The sequence below is a fragment of the Bos grunniens genome, chromosome 8 (assembly GCF_055505025.1).
Source record: "Bos grunniens cultivar Pamir isolate PY7600 chromosome 8, Bosgru_T2T1.0, whole genome shotgun sequence".
Lineage (NCBI taxonomy): Eukaryota > Metazoa > Chordata > Mammalia > Artiodactyla > Bovidae > Bos > Bos grunniens.
In genome coordinates, this window is record NC_141172.1 from 43,079,072 (window position 1) to 43,103,053 (window position 23,982).

The 23,982-nt window shown below is 38.9% G+C and overlaps 1 protein-coding gene across 4 annotated transcripts in view; it reads left to right on the top strand.

Annotated features, from left to right (window-relative positions):
• The window catches only part of PGM5 (phosphoglucomutase 5), a 219,487-nt gene that overhangs the window by 80,077 nt on the left and 115,428 nt on the right, over nucleotides 1-23,982 (top strand). For 2 of the 4 annotated variants that reach the window (XM_086415432.1, XM_086415429.1), the window contains exon 7: nucleotides 10,365-13,669. The exons of the other annotated variants lie outside the window; for them this stretch is intronic. In XM_086415432.1, coding sequence (XP_086271558.1) covers nucleotides 10,365-10,383 — 19 coding nt within the window. In that variant the 3' untranslated portion in view covers nucleotides 10,384-13,669. Of the gene's footprint in view, nucleotides 1-10,364; nucleotides 13,670-23,982 lie in introns of those variants that run through there. 4 annotated transcript variants of the gene reach the window in all.

Here is a 23,982-nt window from a genome sequence, read left to right on the forward strand (position 1 = left end):
TATTCCACGAATAATTAGAGACAGCCCTCAAATTCCGCAGCACATTTGGAGTGGGCAAATCATGGTGTGCAGATACATAAGCCTTCCTCTTCCTCCTCTTCTTTCTCTCCTTGCCATGGGAGGAGCAGTGAGTGGATAGGAAAATAGGGCAGCGCTGGGGACACAAAACTAACTTAGATGTAGAAGACGGGGCTGAATTTGAGGAGGCTGAGTGTTATTTTCAAACTCATGCAGGTGTCAATGCTACCATGTCCCTTGACAAAATTAGAAGGAGATGCAGTTTGTGGTCATTTGTCTCCTAACATCTTTTCAGAATTCCTCTCCCTCCCCACATCTACCCTTCAGTCACCCCTGACCGTGTGATGAACAAGAAGGGTGAAGTGTCTGGAAATTTTTCCTATGAGGAGCTCTTGACAAAACCAGAGATGTTTAGCAAAGAAAAGACTCAGCTCTGGGATTCCCACAGTGTTTCTTCGAACACTACTCCTGAGAAATGTTAATGGGTGTTCCCCAGCAAGGCAGAGGGATTCCATAGACAAAATACATTTGAAAAGGGATGAAGTAAAGGCAGAATAGAGTTTTTCATTTGTTTTTAAAAAAACTTCACAGCCTTTAATGGTTTCTGTGATTCTCCGATAGAGGAGTATAGAGTGCTGCTGCTGCTACTGCTGCTAAGTCGCTTCAGTCGTGTCCGACTCTGTGGGACCCCATAGACGGCAGCCCACCAGGCTCCCCCGTCCCTGGGATTCTCCAGGCAAGAACACTGGAGTGGGTTGCCATTTCCTTCTCCAATGTATGAAAGGGAAAAGTGAAAGTGAAGTCGCTCAGTCGTGTCTGACCCTCAGTGACCCCATGGACTACAGCCTTCCAGGCTCTTCCATCCATGGGATCTTCCAGCCAAAAGTACTGGAGTGGGGTGCCATTGCCTTCTCCGAGTATAGCGTGCAGTCTGTCCTAAACTTATTTGAGCAAATAATCACCAACCCAGGTGCACCTGTGAGCATCTGTTAAAGACTAGGGTTGGAGAAGACTCTTGAGAGTCCCATGGACTGCAAGGAGATCCAACCAGTCCATTCTACAGGAGATCAGCCCTGGGATTTCTTTGGAAGGAATGATGCCAAAGCTGAAACTCCAGTACTTTGGCCACCTCATGCGAAGAATTGACTCATTGGAAAAGACTCTGATGCTGGGAGGGATTGGGGGCAAGAGGAGAAGGGGACGACAGAAGATGAGATGGCTGGATGGCTTCACTGACTCGATGGACATGAGTCTGAGTGAACTCCGGGAGTTGGTGATGGACAGGAAGGCTTGGCATGCTGCGATTCATGGGGTCACAAAGAGTCGGACATGACTGAGTGACTGATCTGATCTGAGGATTCCTTGGGAACCATTTGGGAGAAATCTTAACCTAAACCATTAAGTGGAAAAGCAATGGGTTTATTCTGTTTTTAATCAGAGGGCAGATGCTGGTGAAAGTTTTAGGGAGAGACAAGATTTAATTCTATATAAGAGAAACGTTAATTATTAATTCTGGTCTGAAAAGGAATTAAATGGATATCCTTGAAATGGAAGTGCTGAAACCCACAGAAGCTAGTGGGCTCTATTATCCTCCATTACAGGAGGGAATTTATATTGGGAGGGAGGATGAACTATATTTGATTTTAAAGACCTCTTCCAGAATCTGATACACTGATTTCAAGTTGCTTTCCCTACTCAGACATGTCTTCTGATGTCCAAAATTGGCTTTCTTCCTTCTTTATCTGAAATTAATATTATTATGTGATTAAACACATTTCTGGCAAGGCAAATTTGGTATTAGTCTCTGGATGTTCATTAGCTGTTCATTAAAATAATGAAGTTTCTTATTCCAAATAAAAAAATAATTCAAGAATTATAATGAAAGATTTTTTTTTTTTGAGAATTTTTCTGTATGTTCTTTGCAATGTGGGTCACCTCATCCTTGTTTTCTGCCCTTTGACAGGCAAAAGGACAAGCTTAGAAACAAGCCAAGGTTATCAAAACTTATACATCAGTGAGGGAAAAAAAGAGCAAGAGAAAGACAAGAGAGGCAACTCCCTTGATGACGTGGTAGAAACATCCAAATGGCTATGGTGTTTTCAAAAGGCGACAAGCAAGGCTTATGGTGCAAGTATCCCATTTGGTTAATGATATCATAGCAATCCAATCTACCATAAGAAGGGGAGAGAGAGGTGAAATGTAGACTAATGCAGATACTACTCCAAGGTACTGTTGCTGGTAAGGGGCATTGTCAATCAGTTCAGTTCAGTTCAGTCGCTCAGTCGTGTGTGACTCTTTGCGACCCCATGAATTGCAGCATGCCAGGCCTCCCTGTCCATCACCAACTCCCGGAGTTCACTCAAACTCACGTCCATCGAGTCAGTGATGCCATCCAGCCATCTCATCCTCTGTCATCCGCTTCTCCTCTTGCCCCCAATCCCTCCCAGCATCAGAGTCTTTTCCAATGAGTCAACTCTTCACATGAGGTGGCCAAAATACTGGAGTTTCAGCTTTAGCATCATTCCTTCCAAAGAACACCCAGGACTGATCTCCTTTAGGATGGACTGGTTGGATCTCCTTGCAGTCCAAGGGACTCTCAAGAGTCTTCTCCAACACCACAGTTCAAAAGCATCAATTCTTCGGCGCTCAGCTTTCTTCACAGTCCAACTCTCACATCCATACATGACCACAGGAAAAACCATAGCCTTGACTAGACGGACCTTTGTTGGCAAAGTAATTTCTCTGATTTTGAATATGTTATCTAGGTTGGTCATAACTTTCCTTCCAAGGAGTAAGCGTCTTTTAATTTCATGGCCGCAGTCACCATCTGCAGTGATTTTGGAGCCCAAAAAAATAAAGTCTGACACTGTTTCCACTGTTTCCCCATCTGTTTCCCATGAAGTGATGGGACCAGATGTGGAGACTTTGAATTGTGTGTGTATCTTGGAGCAAGTGGGCTTGGATTTTAGCAAATGTACATTTGATAGTACATTGCTTGTATCAATATAGTACTGATACTATATACATAAGGGAGAGAGAAAGTCAAGAGCATACTCTCAGAGAACATTGGGATTGGATCAAATCCTATCTTAAGTATTGTCTTATTTTGCAGTTAAGATACCTAAATTCCAGATATCTTTAATACAGTGCGGCATTCAGATGAAATGATTTTCTGCTTGGCATGTGTGAGGGAAACCATCTTGAAGCCATTGTATTCCTTGGTTAGACAGTAGGATAACACCTTAGCAACTTTTATTGACTTATAAGTTAAAGCAAAGTTTTAACTTTCACTGTCAGTAAACTGAGGACGCACAAACAATGACAAAGGATGACTAAAGTGACTTTCTACAACTAGGATCAAGAGGAGATTGAATTAAAAGCAGACTAGGATTCTTATTTTCCTGATTTTCAGTTTTAGATAAAAAAGAAGCACCTCCTCAGTTCAGTTCAGTCACTCAGTTGTGTCCGACTCTTTGGAGCCCATGAATTGCAGCACGCCAGGCCTCCCTGTCCATCACCAACTCCCAGAGTTCACTCAAACTCATGTCCATCGAGTCAGTGATGCCATCCAGCCATCTCATCCTCTGTCGTCCCCTTTTCCTCCTGCCCCCAATCCCTCCCAGCATCAGAGCCTTTTCCAATGAGTCAACTCTTCACATGAGGTGGCCAAAGTATTGGAGTTTCAGCTTTAGCATCATTCCTTCCAAAGAATACCCATGACTGATCTCCTTTAGAATGGACTGGTTGGATCTCCTTGCAGTCCAAGGGACTCTCAAGAGTCTTCTCCAACACCACAGTTCAAAAGCATCAATTCTTCGGCGCTCGGCTTTCTTCACAGTCCAACTCTCACATCCATACAGGACCACTGGAAAAACCATAACCTTGACTAGAAGTACCTCCTAGTTCTCAGCAAAGTTGATTATCGTTGTTATTTGGTATGTGAAACTCCTCAATGCTACTCTACATATATTTTTTAAGTTAAATGTACTACTTAAAGCACTTTAAATTATTTAAATATCTATTGGGTTAGCCAAAAAGCTTGTTCAGATTTTTCCATAAGATGTTGTGGAAATACCCAAACAAAATTTTTGCTTTCCCAAAATGTTGGTAATTAAAAACCAGCACATGTTTTGTCTATACTAGCCCAGCAATGATTTTCATTTTCTAGAAACAGAGTAGTATAATGGAAAGAAGGACTTTGAGATTATATGTCTTTCTAGTGTTTAAGCTTTGTATTCTAATCTTCATTCTTTAGGCATTAAAAAAATGTGGCTTCATAATCATACTACTTATTTCCCAGAGTTGTTGTAAAGTATCACAGAAGAGAATATGTAAAAGCAGCTTGCAATTTTCAAGTTCCTTACATATCCATATAATTACTTTTTGTTCCTTTCTGATCTTTGTTTACATATAAATGGTTCCAATCACAGTACCTTATACAAATTTGTGTTCTATTTTTTACATCTAACGTTAGGTTGTGCTGTAATCTACTAGCTTTTTTTCTATTGATGGACATTTAAATGGTTTACAGTTGCTCCCTATTATAATAATGTGGTGAAAAACATCTTTTTACATTTAGGCTTGGGTTTTGGGGTTTTTTGTTTTTTGTTTTTTTTGACCAATTGCTCTGGGACTAGTTCCAGAGGAGGGATTATGGAGTCAAAGTGAATGAGCAGGTTTTTTGTTTTTTTTAATCTATCCTGTCCTTTGAGCTTTTCCCTTCATCCAAGTACTCCTCCCTTTGGTAACTTTCCTAGAATGTCACAGAATGTTTAAATGCCCTCTTGAAAGCAGCCAGCAGGATTCAGACTCTACATTTGGTGGCCATATTTCCATCTTTAGGCTCTATCAAAATGATTCAACTGTGAGGCCTCCCTCTAGACTACAGGGTCCTTCAGGGCAGGACTGTGTCTTAATCATATGCATCCTTGCATGGCCTGGCCTGTCATAAGATCTCAGTGAGTGAGTGTTCATTGGAAATGAACTGAGCAGATGGCTAATGCAGGATAGGCTCCTTACTGTCACCTGACTTGCTGAAACATTCATTCATCAAAGGATTGTTAAAAATGCCAGACACTGGTGCTAGAAACTGGAGCTAGAGAGGCAAATGCAGCACAGGTGGCCTCATTGCCCTAAGAGCAGAATTCCCAGTGGGAGGAGAAGACTTTGGTCTTCAGTCTGCGAATTCCCCGAGAAAGGGTTGCAGGCTGGAGCTGGCCTGACCCATGTAACATGATTTCAGGGAAGCCTCTTGCTCTGGCCAAATATTTTAATCATCTCCCCTCTAATATCAGTCATTCTGTAAGCAAGATCTTGTTACAGAGGTTGAGATGACAGAAGGGGCCTCTCCTGTGGTGCTTGAGAACCATATCCTGTGTCCAGAACTCCATACTGTGCTGTAAGAGCCAGTGAAAACAGAATTCCTTGACAAAGCAGGGCCAGGGAGGATTTCCAAATCCCCTCTGGAGCAGAAAATCCCTTTTTGATCCCATTGAGCATCATAAGGCCACCTGCTGTGGGCATGGATGCTGGGGGGTCTCTGGCCAATTCAGGGGAGATCAGAGCACTGAGCTTTTGAGTTGTGTATAAATAAGTCCATGTTTAAATATCACGTGTATGCCACTTGCCTATTGCTGGACAGCCTTGATAAGGGGAGTAGAAACTGAGTAAACAGTTCAGAGAAGTTTGCCTTGGCCTCAGACTCTGGGTTGTTTTGCAACCAATTCCTCTGGAGTCTCTCTAATTTATTGAAGGCTGGCTGAAAGCCAATCTTGGGTCTACCCTGAAGCCTCCTGTAGTGCTGGCTTAGCTTGAACTCTGAGGGCAGAGGTTGTCAAAGAGGACAGCTCTGCTCCAGAATTCTAATTATTCTTGTTTACTGTGGAAACCCTCAGAGAACTCTGACACGTTTTTCAGACCCCAGATTGTTTGGACATTCACGATTGAGCAATGACTTGGAGTTCTCTTTATGAGACAGAACATTGCAGCTTTCCTTTTACCATATTCTATTAAAGAGCTACCCAAATTTGGCTAAAAATTATGCTGTACTTTTTTATGCTTTGTGGTACAATCATCTGTAGAGTTTAGTAAAAATAAATGTATTGGATCTTACATACAGATGAAATTCAATATGATAATATTAATTAATTATTCTAATTTGGCCAGAAAGATGTTATTTGCCCAAGATTTTCACTTAACTTGTTGGGACTAAACAATTTTTCTATGTTTCAGACAGAGTATTAATGATCTGCAAGTTTTAACTGTAAAAAGGGAGATGGATATAGCACAGCTGTCTTGCATGGCGAGTAGGTGGCAGTTTCATATGTGCTGATTTAGTTAGAGGTTTGGTAGGTGTTTGATTTACTTTTGACTACCCATAGGTGGTTTCATTATCCCAGATTTATACTGATGAGCAAATGCTTTCAAACTTTTTCATCTCAGCTCTCATTTCAAAGGTGCCTGTGTGTCTTCTTTTCTTTGCCTCTGGTGACTGACTTTTAGGCAGGCATAGTAATTCTTTTTTCCCCTGAGCCAGGATCACATCCTGTGTTTCAGCTGCAAGCTAGCAACCTGTCGGGAGTATGGAAATATAGATCTGGAGTTTGTGATTCTGCACAGAATCAGGATTTCCAGGAGTGTCTGTTAGAGGAAACCTGTTCTGTGCTTCTCATTTCTTAATGTTGGCTCTTAATGTTAATTCAAAGCAGCTGCCAGAGACCCAATTTCCCCTGGAAGTTGCTATCTCTAGTTTTCACTTTCTGCAGTCTCACATACACAGAAATCCAATGCAACTGATGAAATTTCTAGGAGTATTTGTGTTTTGCATAACATACCCCACAATTTAGATTTTCTGCATAGATTCTACCACATAACTGGCGAAATGGAATCCATGGTGCCAGGGTGGGTTCAAATGCCAACTCTATTCTTACTAGTTGGGTAGTCTTAGACAAGTCTTCTAACCATTCTGTCTCTTGCAACATGAAGAGGAACACTGTCTTGGTTTAGTTTTGTCAAGTGGTTCAAGGCATATGGGTAAAGCACTCTCGGGTCTTCTTTAGTAATTGTTCTGTTGTAAGGATTATACCAGTCTTGCTGTAAGGATTATATGAAGTAACACTCTGAAGGTTTTAAAACAGTTCCTAGCACATGGTAGGCTTTTGGTATGCCTTAGTTTCTAGTATCATCTTAAGGATCTCAAGGAAATATTAATTCTTTCTCTCTGAAATGAGCACTAATTGAATACATGCCTACTGTGGGGAGTTTACATTTTCTTAATTTCTACAGGAGTAAATACAATCAATTGTTAAAAATAATCAACTAATCAATTAACCAACAAAACCAACTAACAAATCAACTAACAAAACCAGTCAACCAATTAAACCAATCAGTTCATATTCTAAAGCAGTAGAGTGACACTTAACTGTACTTCCTGTTAACACAAGGTTCATAAAACACAATCTTACATCAAAGAATTAATCCAACTGCCAATTAATACTCTCCCTTTAAGAAGTATTTTTGGCTGTTATGTCCCACAAAAAACAAAAGTCTTTGCCTGACAATGTTGTTTGTCAGTGTTTTTGGAAGTTAAATGAAATAAGTGCATTTTGGAATGAAATAGTATAAAATACATTTGGCATGAAATGTGGTGAAGAATTTCCCCCAAGTACAATTTTTCATTGGTTCCTAGGAAATACACTGTCTTGGATTAAAGAGTACTTGTTCTGTTTGTCCCAATATCTGGAGAAGAACAGGCGAAAGTTCTTTCTCAGACCTCCATCCTAGAGTTTAATCGCTATCACAGTTCTGAATTCTTTCTGAAAAATAATCTATGTTGTTGTAATTCAAGGCAGTTTCCTTTTATTCTGTCTTCCACACTGATCCTTTGAACAACTGCCAGGGATGAACTTGAACCTCACCATCCTGTTACATAGGGAAGAATGCCAGTGAGCTAGAATAGGACTTAGTGTTGGTATTGCTGTGAGGAGGAGCAGTGTCTGGGTATCTGAGGTTGCTTATTATTTGCTTTATTCTCTTAACACCCTTAGGCTTTATTTGAAAGGCAAAACCCAATTGAAAAACTTCTGTTGTTATCTTGAGATATATCATTTGAAATGTAGAAATAACCTGAAAAATAGTTCTCAAAAATTAATACTTTGGGGAATTGGTTTCCTTTTATCTTCACTACAATTTTAAGTTTAACCTTGAGATAGCTGTCCTCATTCTACAGGTTGAGTTTTCCAGCCCAGACTAGAGTGGCTGTTGCTGTTCTGTCTCATATCCCAGTTCTCGTGCTTGCAGTGGTTGTGCATGAGCAATCTACCAAACAGCTCCACGTCTCATGGATAATCAAATAAAGGCATTTCGTGCTTTTCCTTTTCAGAGTGTTTACTCTGTTCAAGTAAATTCTACTTACTGATGTTTTCAGTGTTTGTAATCTCTTCTAGTGTATCACTAGTACAAGAGGTAAATCATTAGAGAAAAATTAGGAGAGCATTTACGTATATCCCTTTCTGACCTTCACATTTTCTTATTCCCTAATTTAGTCATGATTTTTTCAAGACTCAATGACATTAAATTCATCCATCAACTTTTCAGGAATTAAGTTTACTTGGATATTATTTCTAATCTGGAGACTTGTAGCCCTCATTACCAGGTGTAGAAATGGCTTCAGCTTTCTCATCATAAGGGAAATCTCAGATTTCCTTTCCCATACCTGTGTGTGTATATACTTGAGTTCTCCATGTCTTGTCTCTTATGAGCAGAAACAAAGACAGACAGAAGGTTTGAAAACTTTTAGGTGATTGTTCTTTCCTGATTAGAGTATTACTTTCTCACTTAAGTCTTTCCTTGAATTCAAGTTCTTTATCTTTTGAAATTAAAAAAAAAATCAGTCATTATATGCATATATGCATCTGATATTCAAATTTTATCAATAAGTAATTTTTGTAATGAATTTTGATCTTTTTTTCCCTCTAGTTTTATAGAAATATAATTGACATATTACACTGTGTAAGTTTAAGTTGTACAGTGTGATGATTTGATAGATATATGTATTGAGAAATAATCACCACGATGAGTGAGTTAGCGTATCCATCTCCACACATTTACCCTTTTTTATGCTGAGAACTTTTAAGATCTATTCTCTTAGCAACTTATAAGTCTACTACAGAGTATTGTTAACTATAGTCACTGTGCTGTACATTACATCCTTGGAACTTACTTATAACTGGATGTTTGTACCCTTTGAATATCTTCACTCATTTCCCTCAACCTTCCCCCTACCTCTGGCAGCCACCAATCTACTCTCTCTTTCAATGATTTATTTTTTAGCTTTCACACATAAGGATTTTTTTTTTCTTTTTGATTCTGTTGTAAATAGACTGTTTATTTTTTTTTCAGATAGTTTGTTGTTAGTGTTTAGAAACACAACTGATTTTTGTTTGTCGATTTTGTATCCTGCAACTTCATTGAATTCATTGATTAGTTCTTTTTTTTTTTTAATTTTATTTTATTTTTAAACTTTACATAATTGTGTTAGTTTTGCCAAATATCAAAATGAATCCACCACACGTATACATGTGTTCCCCATCCTGAACCCTCCTCCCTCCTCCCTCCCCATACCATCCCTCTGGGTCGTCCCAGTGCACTAGCCCCAAGCATCCAGTATCGTGTATCGAACCTGGACTGGCAACTCGTTTCTTACATGATATTTTACATGTTTCAATGTCATTCTCCCAAATCTTCCCTCCCTCTCCCTCTCCCACAGAGTCCATAAGACTGTTCTATACATCAGTGTCTCTTTTGCTGTCTGGTACACCGGGTTATTGTTACCATCTTTCTAAATTCCATATATATGCGTTAGTATACTGTATTTATGTTTTTCCTTCTGGCTTACTTCACTCTGTATAATAGGCTCCAGTTTCATCCACCTCATTAGAACTGATTCAAATGTATTCTTTTAATGGCTGAGTAATACTCCATTGTGTATATGTACCATAGCTTTCTTATCCATTCATCTGCTGATGGACATCTAGGTTGCTTCATTGATTAGTTCTTAAAGAGAGTTTTTCGGTGGAGTCTTTAGAGTTTCCTATGTATAAGATAATGTTATCTGTGAACAGAGACAATTTTACTTCTTTCTTTCTAATTTGGATACTTTTTATTTATTTTTTATTTTACCTGATTGCTTTGGTTAGGACTTCAATTACTCTGTTGAATTAGAGTAGTAAGTATTCTTGCCTGGAGAATTCCATGGACAGAGGAGCCTGGCAAGCTACAGCCCATGGTGTCACAGAGTACGACATGACTGAATGACTAATGCTTCACTTTGCTTTCTTTTTTTGTAGTGTCCTTATCTGGCTTTGATGTCAGAGTAATGCTGGCCTCATAAAATGAGTTTGGAAGTGTTCCTTCCTCGTCAGCTTTTTGGAAGAATGTGAAAAGGATCGGCATTAATTCTTTAAATGTTTGGTGGAATTCACTAGTAAAACCATCTGGTCTTGGGCTTTACTTTGTTGGGAGATTTTTGATTACTGACAATCTTCTTACTCATAGGTCTGTTCAGGTTTTATATTTCTTTGTGATTTAGCCTTAGTAGGTTTTATGCATCTAGGAGTTTATCCATTTCTTCTAATTTGCCCAATTTGTTGGCAAATAATGGTTCCTAGTTGTCTCTTATGATCCTTTGTATTTCTGTGGTATCAGCTGGAAATGCTCCTCTTTCATTTATAATTGTATTCATTTTATTCCTCTTTTTTTGGGGGGGGGTGAGTCTAGCTAAAAGTTTGTCAATTTTGTTGATCTTTTCGAAGAATCAACTCTTAGTTTTGTTAATCTCTTCTGTTTTCCTTTTCTCTATTTCACTTATTTCTGACCTAATCTTTATTATTTCACTCCTTCTGCTAACTTTGGGCTTCATTTTTTTCTAATTTCTTAGGGTGTACTGTTAGGTTGTTTAAGAACTTTTTTCTTAGTGTATGCCTTATGCACTTTCTTCTCAAAATTGCTTTTTCTGCTTCCATTTTCGTTTGTCTCAAAATAATTTTTAAAATTTCCTTTTTCATTTCTTCTTTGATTTACTGTTTGTTCAGAAGTGTGTTGTTTAATTTCCATGGGTTTTTTACTTTTTCAGCTTTCTTCCTGTTATTGATTTCTAATTTTGTACCATTGTAGTTAGAAAAGATACTTGATGTAATTTCTGTTTTCTTAAATTTGTTTAGACTTGTTTTGTGGCCTAACATATGATCTGTCCTGGAAAATATTCCCTGTGCACTTGAGTAGAATGTGTATTCTGTTGGTGTTGGATAGACTGTTCTATATATGTCTATTAGGTTCATTTACTCTATAGTATTGTTCAATCCTCTGTTTCCCTATTGGTTCTCACTGTGATTCTTTTAAATACAGTTCTATGAATATCATATCTGCCTGTTCCCTTGGAATATTTTGTGACCCGAATAAATTCTGACCTCATGTGACCAAGTTTCAGGGCTGTGTGCCATTCAAAGAAACAACCAAAAGCAAATGAACAGCGGTTCTAAATTTTGCTTACAGTTCTCAGAACATGTTAAAGTGGATCAAATGTACAGAACTTGTCTATGATTCTCATACTGTTCTTGCATTTCCTTTTTGTTGGAGGCCACCTGAAGCCTTCTTCTATATTTTCTCTTTTCCATGTCTCCCCAGTCTCTCCACTGTTTTTTCACCTCTTGGATTCTTTTGAGTCCTACCTGTTTCTTCCCATTCTTCTTATTCTGTGTCACAGGAAGCCAGCAATTAAGTTGGGAAGATAAAAAAAATCTCTTCAGAGGCTAGGCAAAGAGGAGACAATAAGCAGGAAGAGACAAAATTATCTTTCCTGGGGAGCAGAGGCCTCCAGGGTTCAGAGTGAGGCTAGGAATACTCAAATAATAATAAATTTTTTTTCTGTCTCAAAAGCATTTTTAAAAAGAACACAGGGATTTAATATAGCTATTAAAGCTCTTGCTTTACTTAGCTGAGGTTAAGCTTTCCAAAAGAGGCAACTTATCCACAGTTCTTAAGCCTATGGCAACGGAATGTGTGCTCAGAGAAACCTCAGATAATATATTTACAATATTCTTCTAGAATTGTAACAGATACAGGGGTAAAATGCACTATTAAGAGTCTTAGTCTATTCCATCTCACAGGGAGGGTTGATTTTCCAGGAGTCTGTGCTGTGATTTTCCAGAATTTCCCTCTAGGAATAGGTAAAGGGGGCAGCTGGTTGGAAGGGGGCAGTGCTGGGGAGAATGATACTCGGGTTTGAAAGCACTGTGTACAAGATAGACAGAATATAATTTTTTCACATCAAAGAATGCATGGAGTGGTGGTGACTGTTGGAGATCAATGCAGTGCCAAAACTACCCCCATGTCCCACCCAGGGAATTCCTACTGCTCACATGTGAGCTCTTTACAGCCCAGGAGCCTTTCCTGAGTACCATATGCCTCAGGTTACTAACATATTCTCAGATTATTTTATTATTCTTGTGGGAGACTTTTTGTAATGTTACTTTTGTTTTTTAAAATTCCTCCCTCAGTTGTATGTGGCTTTCCAGACGTACGCATACACGCACACACAGACATGTGCACACAGTTTTAATTTGTTTTTTAAACAAACAAGAAAATGAGGTCATACTCACTCTTTGATCTGAAAATTGCTTTTTTCACTTTACAGTTTTTCATGAATATCTATGTCAGAATATTTAAATGCACTATATTGTTTTTAACAGCTGTTTTATTTCATTATATGGTAATAGAATCTTGTACTCAATAATTTCCCCATTGTTGGACATGTAGGTTGCTTTCACCTCTTCATTCTACAAACAGTGGTGCAGTGGATGTCCTAGTATATATGATTTTTACATATTTGTGCTGATATTTCTATACTATGAATTCCTAAAAGTGTAATTTCTATCTTAGAGTGTGCCTTCAAAATTGCAATTGCTCTTGCAAAATTAACACCTCTCTCCAAAGAAAAAAAACTTCTGCTCTCAAAGGCATGGGTTCTAATCTGAATTCTATTACCAAGTTATACACTTGGAGCAGGTTGCTTCTTTTCTCCTTTGTGTTGGCTTCCTGTCTGTGAAATGAGAGAATGGAAGCTATTTGACAGTCTCTGAGTTTCAGTGGCCAATGAATCTTTACATTTACAAACTGATATTGCCCATTTCAGAGAATTGTTTAGGGCAGTCCCTAACCAGTATGAAAATCTCCTCTTTAAAATATTGTGAAAGCAGAGGTAATTTAAGTTCCTTCTGATTTAGCTTTTATTAATAAACAAATCTGTTAACCCCCTGGAAGATTCTTTTGAGACATTCAAGCTGTGAATTTTTCTTTCAAGGCTTTTTGAAAACTGAGAGACATAACTGAACAAACTCCCATTTAGACCAGATTTTGTTTATTTTGTCCAATTCAAATCAGTTTGATGGCTATGTGTTTATGTGTGCTCTTAAACATTCCCCAGTACTTGGAAAGGGCACATTTGACCTGTTGGTCAATGAACAGATTTAGTTTTAATCAAGTTCCAAGTCAGTTATAGCACTCATGTGATGGTAATCTTTCATTTAATGGCCATGTTTTGCGTACTGAACCTTGTAAAAATCAAATACATAAATAAAATGAAGAGGTTGGGAAAGATGTTAAGTTTGGTTTCTTTTAACCTTCTGCTTTTGAAGGGCTCAGAGCCAAAAGAAGTGGAAGGGTAGAATGATGGAGACTTTACTCTTTATTTACTTAGCTGAACAAATCTGTAGAAGTCTGGAACTATCTTCTGGAAAATACAGTATTCACCAGTTCCTAGGAGTCCGTCAAGGAAACAGTCCAGGTTTAAAACAGCAAATATCAAAGTGGATTTGAAAGCTATTCAAACCAATACAGGTATGGTTTAGAGTTAGCATTGGTTAATACTTTCACACCTTCTGTGTGAAAGACTATTTGCAAATAATCCATGTGCTAGTTATAGTTAGCTAAAGGTCTGAAATCTAGTGTTAGAATTTTTAATTTCTCTGTGATGTTGGAACCTAACCAGAGTGAGTGTGCATCATAGATTTTGCCAGTGAATGATATTAATTTGATTTTTAAATGAATTTGAGCCATAACAGATTAGGTCAAGGATGGGCAATTAGCTCAAATGGGGCTTTTTCACATATTGGTTAGTATCCTTTGAAATAGAGTGAAAAAGTATTCATAAACAGAAAATTAAAACACAATCAGATTCTTTTTTTTTTTTGTAAACTTGAATTTAGTAATATTAATATATAAGAACCAGGTAATAATCCTCCTTAAACAGGAGCAGAAGCTTTTAGGTCATAAGGTATTAATAGAAAGAATCTGGTGGGGCCATGATGGTCATGAGTGAGTGGGAGTTATAGATAAGTCAGAGTAATGAAAAACAGAACCTGGAAGATAAAGTAAGAAAAATACATATAGAATGGAATATGTGGCTGCCAGTGAGAAGGGATAGCTGGGTTAGGGTGGTGACAAGCCATATGACAAGTCATATGCCCTCCTTGGATTTTGAACTCAGTTGTATTTCCTGCATATTCAACATATATGCAGAGTACATCATGAGAAACACTGGGCTGGATGAAGCACAAGCTGGAATCAAGATTGTTGGGACAAATATCAATAACCTCAGATATATAGATGACACCACCCTTGTAGGAGAAAGTGAAGAAGAACTAAAGAGCCCCTTGATGAAAATGAAAGACGAGAGTGAAAAGGTTGGCTTAAAACTCAATATTCAGAAAACGAAGATCATGGCATCTGGTCCCATAACGTCACAGAAAACAGATGGGGAAACAGTGGAAACAGTGAGAGACTTTATTTTGGGGGGCTCCAAAATCACTGCTGATGGTGACTCCAACCATGAAATTATAAGAAGCTTGCTCCTTGAAAGAAACGTTATGACCAACCTAAAAAGCAGAGACATTACTTTGGCAACAAAGGTCCATCTGGTCAAAGCTCTGGTTTTTCCAGTAGTCATGTATGGATGGGAGAAGGCAATGGCAACCCACTCTAGTACTCTTGCCTGGAGAATCCCAGGGACGGGGGAGCCTGGTGGGCTGCCATCTATGGTGTCACACAGAGTCGAACACGACTGAAGCAACTTAGCAGCAGCAGCAGCATGTATGAATGTGGGAGTTGGACTATAAAGAAAGCTGAGTGCCAAAGAATTGATGCTTTTGAACTGTGGTGTTGGAGAAGACTCTTGAGAGTCCCTTGGACTGCAAGGAGATCAATCATAAAGGAAATCAGTCCTGAATATTTCATTGGAAGGACTGATGCTGAAGCTGAAACTCCAGTACTTTGGCCACCTGATATGAAGAACTGATTCCTTGGAAAGGACCCTGATGCTGGGAAGGATTGAAGGCAGGAGGAGAAGAGGATGACAGAGGATGAGATGGTTGGATGGCATCACTGACTCGATGGACATGAGTTTGAATAAACTCCGGGAGTTGGTGATGGACAGGGAGGCCTGGCGTGCTGCAGTCCATGTGTTCTCAGAGTTAGACATGACTGATTGACTGAAGTGAACTGTATTTCCTGACATAGGTGTTTAACTTCAGTTTGGATAGCAATGTGCTTCCACCATTTAAGTGAACCAGCTTGGAATTAAGTGTAAATTCATATTTATTAATGAATTTCTTCACTAAAATTAAAATATGTCATATTTATACAGAAGTAACTCCTGATTTTCTATTATTGACAATAACAGAATTGGTTTATATATAAAAATGTTTGTAGCATACATTTCACTTCATTATCCCTGTCAGGTCACATCACTTTGAAATTAAAATCAAATGAGACATGTCACATACCCTTCAGTAACTTGCAAATTAAAAATTCTTGGCAACATAATGTTTGAGATTTTTCTTTCTTTTACAAATTTCCTCCACTTCATTTCCTCTGAGTGCTTGTTGAAAGAAGAGGTTTTGATGAAAAGATATTCTTAGTGGGGGAAAAAAGAATCTTGGCAAGTTCCATTTAATGTTTTACCTTAAAGAAAAAGGAGTTCTTAGTAACACCTCAGGGAGCCCAGTTCACAGGCAACCATCTATAAATTGGTAAATAGCTCTTTCCAAAGACACTTTATACATGGTGCTACATCACAGAGTTTTCAAACAATGAATAGTTTGGCTCCATGTAAGAGATCTTTAGGTATTCAAGGACAGAGATCAAATTTTTCAAAGGAATACACACAGACTCACATAAACATGCACACACATATGCACATACTAAACATATGCATAGTTCAGTTCAGTTTAGTCGCTCAGTCGTGTCCGACTCTTTGCAACCCCATGAACTGCAGCACGCCAGGCCTCCCTGTCCATCACCAACTCCCGGAGTTCACCCAAACCCATGTCCATTGAGTTGGTGATGTCATCAAATCATCTCATTTGCCCCCTTCTCCTCCTGCCCTCAATCTTTCCCAGCATCAGGGTCTTTTCCAATGAGTCAGCTCTTCGCATGAGGTGGCCAAAGTATTGGAGTTTCAGCTTCAACATCAGTCCTTCCAATGAACACCCAGGACTGATATCCTTTAGGATGGACTGGCTGGATCTCCTTGCAGTCCAAGGGACTCTCAAGAGTCTTCTCCAACACCACAGTTCAAAAGCATCAGTTCTTCGGTGCTCAGCTTTCTTTGTAGTCTTAACTCTCACATCCATACATCACCACTGGAAAAACCATAGCCTTGACTAGATGGACCTTTGTGGACAAAGTAATGTCTCTGCTTTTCAGCATGCTGTCTAGGTTGCATAACCAAAGTACTTTATAGGAATGCTACCAGTTTCTCTCTTGGCCAAAAAGAGCAAATTGATGCTCTGCAGTTACATTTTTTAATTATTTGGCTATCATTTAAAAATTAGGAGATTTTGTATGAAAATCCAGATTGTTACTGTTTTATTGAAAAATTAAAGTTCTGGTGCTACTGGACCTGCATTCCCCATAGGAGTGGTTGTTCGGAGCTTATCAGAGCCCTGGCAGAACTGGGCTTTCTAGTTTACCACTGTCCTTATCATTTTTTGGTGTCATAGGTCCAATTGGCTGCTTGACCTCTGTGGCTTGTGGAGGCATGTGAGTTTGCAATCTTTGATTAAGGACCCAAATTCCTTAAACTTTAGCCAATATTAGGGTGATCTGGGGTAGAATCTGAGCAGCTGCAGGTTATCTGTAGCTGCTTGACTATATTCTGAGAAATGGCTCTCCACGGCAGTTGTGCATCAGCGTCTCCTATGGAGCTCTCCAAAAACCTACATTTTGTCCTCCACTTCCCTGCTGCTGCTGCTAAGTCACTTCAGTCGTGTCCCACTCTGTGCTACCCCATAGACAGCAGCCCACCAGGCTCCCCCGTCCCTGGGATTCTCCAGGCAAGAACACTGGAGTGGGTTGCCATTTCCTTCTCCAATGCATGAAAGGGAAAAGTGAAAGTGAAGTTGCTCAGTCGTGTCTGACCCTCAGCGACCCCATGGAGTGCAGCCTACCAGGCTCCTCAATCCATGGGACTCTCCATGCAAGAGTACTGGAGTGGGGTGCCATTGCCTTCTCCACTTCCACTTCCCAGTTCCCCTTTAAGAGCCTGTAGGTCTGGTGAGAAGCCGGGAAATCTAAAGGCTTAAAAAGCTTTTCTCTTGTTTCTGATTTTAAGTTAGATGATGTATGCATGTTTTATATACCCTGTCTTCCACTGAAAGCAGCTATAAAATCTGGACAGGAATATGGATTGGCTAATTGAGGACTCTGAAAAGTAAGTAGTAGACAGATTGAGGAAGACCATAAATTAAAGCACTACGAAACTGGTAATGAGTTTACCTTTTGTGTGTATCTAGAATCTTCCAGCCTGAACTCATTGCAGCCTAAAACCTGGACATGCACATCAGCGCAGATAGAACTCCAGATAAGTCTTCTACTTCTGGTTCAAGGAGCCTAACTCTTACAGAGTTTGTGTGAGAAAGCTCCCCATTTTTCTTGGTTCCCTCTCTTTTTTCCATTCTCTCATGCCATAGCTCCAAAGAAGTCCAGGGGTAGCAGTAACAGTAGTAGTAAAGTGACTAACTGGGGCCTAAAACTTAGGGGGAAGGAAACATTCCTCTTACCTGGACAAGTAGTTCCAAGACAGTCGGGGAAAATACGACTGCTTTGTTTTTCTTCTGTCTTCCCACTGCTTGACTATCCCTACCCCCAGAAACAGGGGCAGACATGGGAAGTGTATGGTAGAATGGAGTAAAGAAAGTGCCAGCTTTCTGGTCAGAGTACCAAAAAGAGCCCTAGGAAAGTTGGAAAGTATCAGGGAGATAAAAAAGAGCTAAGTTGCTTCAGTCGTGTCTGACTTTTTGCAACCCTATGGATCATAGCTCGCCAGACTCCTCCATCCATGGGATTCTCCAGGTAAAAATACTGAAGTGGGTTGCCATGCCCTTCTCAAGGGAAAATTACCAGCCCAAGGATAGAACCTGTGTCTCTTGCTTATGTCTCCTGCATTGGTAGGTGGGTTCTTTTTTATTATTATTATTAATTTTTTATTGAAGGATAATCGCTTTACAGAATTTTGTTGTTTTCTGTCAAACCTCAACATGAATCAGCCATAGGTATACACATATACCCTCCCTCTTGAACCTCCCTCCTATCTCCCTCCCCATCCCATCCCTCTAGGTTGATACAGAGACCCTGTTTGAGTTTCCTGAGCCATACAGCAAATTCCCCTTGGCTATCTATTTTACTTATGGTAACATAAGTTTCCATGTTACTCTTTCCATACATCTCAACCTCTCCTCCTCTCTCCCCACATCCATAAATCTGTTCTGTATGTCTGTTTCTCCATTGCTGCCCTGTAAATACATTCTTCAGTACTATTTTCCATATATATGTGTTAAAATATAATGTTTTTCTTTCTCTTTCAGACTCACTTCACTCTGTATAATAGGCTCTAGGTTCATCCACTTGATCAGAACTGACTCAAATGCATTCCTTTTTATAGGCGAGTAATATTCCATTGTGTGTATGTACCACAACTTCTTTATCCATTCATCTGTCGATAGACATCTAGGTTGCTTCCATGTTCTAACTATTGTAAATAGTGCTGAAATGAACAATGGGATCCATGTGTCTTTCAATTTTGGTTTCCTCAGGGTATATGCCTAGGAGTGGAATTGCTGGGTCATATGGTGGTTTTATTCCTAGTTTTTTAAGGAATCTCCATACTCTCTTCCATAGTGGCTGTATCAATTTATATTCCCATCAACAGTGCCAAAGCGTTCCCTTTACTCCACACCCTCTCCAGCATTTATTGTTTGTAGACTTTTTGATGATGGCCATTCTGACTGGTGTGAGGTGATATCTCACTGTGGTTTTGATTTGCATTTCTCTATTAATGAACAATGTTAAGCATCTTTTCATGTGTCTGTTAGCCATCTGTTGGGCTTCCCTCATGGCTGTTAGTAAAGAATCCGGCTGCAACGCAGGAGACACCTGTTCAATTCCTGGGTCAGGAAGATCCACTGAAGAAGGGATAGGCTACCCACTCCAGTATTCTTGGGCTTCCCTTGTGGCTTAGCTGGTAAAGAATCTGTCTGCAATGCAGGAGACCTGGGTTTGATCCCTGGGTTGGGAAGATCCCCTGGAGAAGGAAAAGGCTACCCACTCCAGTATTCTGGCCTGGAGATTTCCATGGACTGTGTAGTCAGTCCATAGGGTCACAAAGAGTTGGACACGACTGAGTGACTTTACTCACTTTAGCCATCTGTATGTCTTCTTTGGAGAAATGTCTGTTTAGGTCTTTTCCTTGCTTTTTGATTGGGTTGTTTGTTTTTCTGGCATTGAGTTGTATGAGCTGATTGTATGTTTTGGAAATTAATCCTTTGTCAGTTGTTTCATTTGCTATTATTTTCTCCCATTCTGAGGGTTGTCTTTTCACTTTGCTTATATTTTCCTTTGCTGTGCAAAAGCTTTTAAGTTTAATCAGGTCCCACTTGTTTACTTTTGTTTTTATTTCCATTACTGTAGGAGCTGGGTCATAGAGGATCTTGCTTTGATTTATGTCATTGAGTGTTCTGCCTATGTTTTCCTTGAAGAGTTTTATAGTTTCTGGTCATGCATTTAGGTCTTTAATCCATTTTGAGTCTATCTTTGTGTATGGTGTTAAGAAGTGTTCTAATTTCATTCTTTTACATGTAGCTGTCCAGTTTTCAGTAGTTGGGTTCTTTACCATTAGCACCACCTGGGAAGCCCCCAAAAGAGGATGGAGTCAGGTAAAATAACCCTCAAGTTATGCATGAATTACTGGGTTCACTCCTGAGCTGAGCATGCATGGATATGACTCTAAACAGTATACACTGGCTTTGAGAACTCAGAAGTACTGCAAAGTCTTTGAAAAACTGAAATTATATTAGACCACTTTACTGAAAGAATTTACTAAAAGTACATAATAATCCTAAATGTATTTGCTCCTACTAACAGAACTTCAAAGTACCTGAAGGAAAAATGGACAAAAGAGGGAGAAAAAATAGAGAATTCCAAAATTCTAGTTGAAGAAATCAACAGTTTTATCCCAGAAACTTATAGAGCAGCAAAATCAGATAGATTAGACAGAAAATCAGCAAGTGCATGGAAATACTGAACAACACTATCCATCAACTGTGTATTATTGACATTTATAGAACACTCTTACCATCTGCAAAATAAGTATTCAAGTACATGGAACATTCTCCAAGGGAGACCATATATCCTGGGTCATTAAGACAAACAATAATAACAAAATGTAGAATTGTATGTTCCCTCACCATAAAGGAATTAGACTAAAGTTTGGTAAGAGAATGATAAAAGGAAAATCTCGAAATATTTGGAATTTAAAGAACAGTCTTCTAAATAACCTGTGGATCAAAGAGAAAGTTTCAAGGAAAATTGAAAATATTTTGAACTAATTGAAAATAAATATGACACAGAAAAAATTGTGAGAGGCAGATAAAGCATTACAGAGTGGGAAATTATAGCATCAAATGCCTATATTAAAAAAGCAGACAGTTATCAAACCAATAATGTATGCTTTCACCTTAAAAAACTAGAAAAAAAGGAGCAAAATAAATACAAATCAAGGAAAAGACAGGACATAATAAATATAAGAGCAGAAATCAGTGATACTGAACATAATAAAACAATTATAAAATCAACATCCAAAAAACTGGTTCTTTGAAAAGATGAATAAAATTGATAATCTTCAATTTTAATTTTTTTAGTCTATTAATGGGCATCTACAAAATAACCCACAGCTAAAACTATAGTTAATGGTATAAAAATGAATGCTTCCCCCCTCAAGATCAGAAACAAGACACAGTTGTCCACTCTCACCACTACTGATCAACATTGTCCTGAAAGTTCTAGCAATGTGATAAGACATGAAAAGGAATTAAAAGGCATATAGAGTAGAAATTGGAGAAGGAAATGGCAGCCCACTCCAGTGTTTTGCCTGGAGAATCCTGGGGACGGCAGAGCCTGGTGGGCTGCTGTCTCTGGGGTCGCACAGAGTCGGGCACGACTAAAGCGACTTAGCAGCTTAGCAGAGTAGAAATGAAGAAATAAGACTGATCCTATTCCCAGGTGACATGATTGGCTACATAGAAAATCCCAAGGAATCCACAAAAAAGTCCCAAATCTATTAAAGGAGGATAATAGTATACAAGTCAGTGCTCACAAATCAGTTTTATTTCCATATACTATCAAAGTTCAGTTGGAAACTGAAATGAAAAAAATGCAGTGCTAGTTATAGTGTTCAGAAAAATAAAATACTTAGCTATAAATTTAATAAAACAAACAAGGATCTATATGCTAAAAGCTACAAAACATTTGTGAAAAATACCTAAATTGGAAGGGACGTATCATGTCCATGGATTGAAAAAATCAACACAGCAAAGGTGTCATTTATTTTCAAATTGATACATATACTTAATGCAATTCCAATCAATGTTCCCATAGGGTTTTGGTAGTTATAGACAGATCAACTCTAAAATTTATATTTAAAGGTAAAGGAACTAGAATAAGCAAAATAATTTTGAAAAAGAAAAAGCTGGATGAGTCAGATTTTCTAACTAGTGGAAAGTGATGTGGTACTGTCAAAGGGATAGACATACATGTCATTGAGATGTGATAGAGTCCAGAAATAGACCTAAATTAATATGCCCCGTTGATTTTCAACTCAAGTGCTAAAGCAGTTCATAGAAAAAGTATAATTTTTCAAACATATTGGAAGAATTGAAACTGTCAATCCAATTAAAAATGAGCAAAAGACTTGATCTGAAGAAATGTATGAATGCCAGATAAGCACATTAAAAGATATTCAACATTATTAACCTTAAGGAGATGCAAATTGAAACCAGGATGATCACTTTTTGTCCTTTTGGTTAAGATCAAGTGTAAAACCGGGATGAGACACCACTACATAATGATTAGAAAGACTAAAACAATCCTGCTAATACCACATGCTGATGAGGGTGCACATCTGGAGCCCTTTTACAGTGTTGGTGGGAATGCAAAATGGGAGGTATGGCTACTCTGGAAGACAGTTCATCAGTTGCCTATAAAGTTAAACAGATCATTATCATATACGTCTGTAATCTGTGTAATCTGTAAGCCTGTGTACTTATTCTAGAGAATTGAAACTTTAGGTTCGCACAAGAACCTGGACACAAATATTTATAGCAGCTATATTCATAATATCCTCCAAATGGAAATAACCCCAAATCCTTCAACAGAAGAATGGATAAACTGTAATATATCTGTTGCAGGAAGGAGGACCCCTTCCAGGGCCCGAAACTGGACTCTTATCTAACACTAGGAAATGAATTGTCTGAGGAGACACATGTGCTGACAAAGCAAGAGACTTTATTGGGAAAGGGCACCCGGGTGGAGAGCAGTAGGGTAAGGGAACCCAGGAGAACTGCTCTGCCACGTGGCTCGCAGTCTCGGGTTTTATGGTGATGGGATTAGTTTCCCGGTGGTCTTTGACCAATCATTCTAATTCAGAGTCTTTCCTGGTGGCGCACTCATCACTCAGCCAAGATGGATACTAGCGAGAGGGATTCTGGGAAGTGGACAGACACGCGGTGTCTCCTTTAGACCTTTCCCGAACTCTTCCGGTTGGTGGTGGCTTATTAGTTCCATATTCCTTGTCAGGATCTCCTGTCATAAAACAACTCACGCAAATGGTTACTATGGTACCTGGCCAGGGTGGGCGGTTTCAATCAGTGTGCTTCCCCTAACATATCCATACAATGGAATACTATTTAGCAATAAAAAGAAACTACAGGTACACATAACAACTTGGATGAATCTCAGGTGATTGTGCTGAGTAAAAGGAGCCTGACTCAAAATGTCACATACTGTGTGAATCCACTTATATGGCATTCAGAAAGACAAAACTAAAGAAACCAGTGCAGTGGTTACCAGGGGCCAGCGCAGGTGAACGGTGTATAAAGGTGTTTTTTGTGGGTGATAGAAATGTTTTGTCTCCTGATTGTGGTGCTAGTTACATGAATCTATACATATCTCAAAATTCATAGAACACAACACATCAAAAACTCCACCTTATTGTTGATTAATTTAAAAAACTACATTTAAAAATCTTTCCTTTTAGTGCTGAAGTGCTGTCTGGATTGAATAGCACTTCTCTGGAGCAATTACTCGATGATGGGCCTCTTAAACAACAGAGTTTTAGAACTCTGCTTTAAAAACTTAGATTTGTTTTAGAGAATCACAGTAAATAGTAAATAACCTGCAAAAGGAGACAGGAAGCCATTTCAAAGCAAGAACAGTAAAGAATCTGAAAGTTTGCCTTGTTGCCAAGTCAAACTGAAAACACAAATATTTGTATAACTTTGTAACAAAAGAGCCATATGGGTTTTGGCAGAAAGACCTCTTAATGGCATTTATGGCTTTAAAATAACAAGCCTTGCTCCT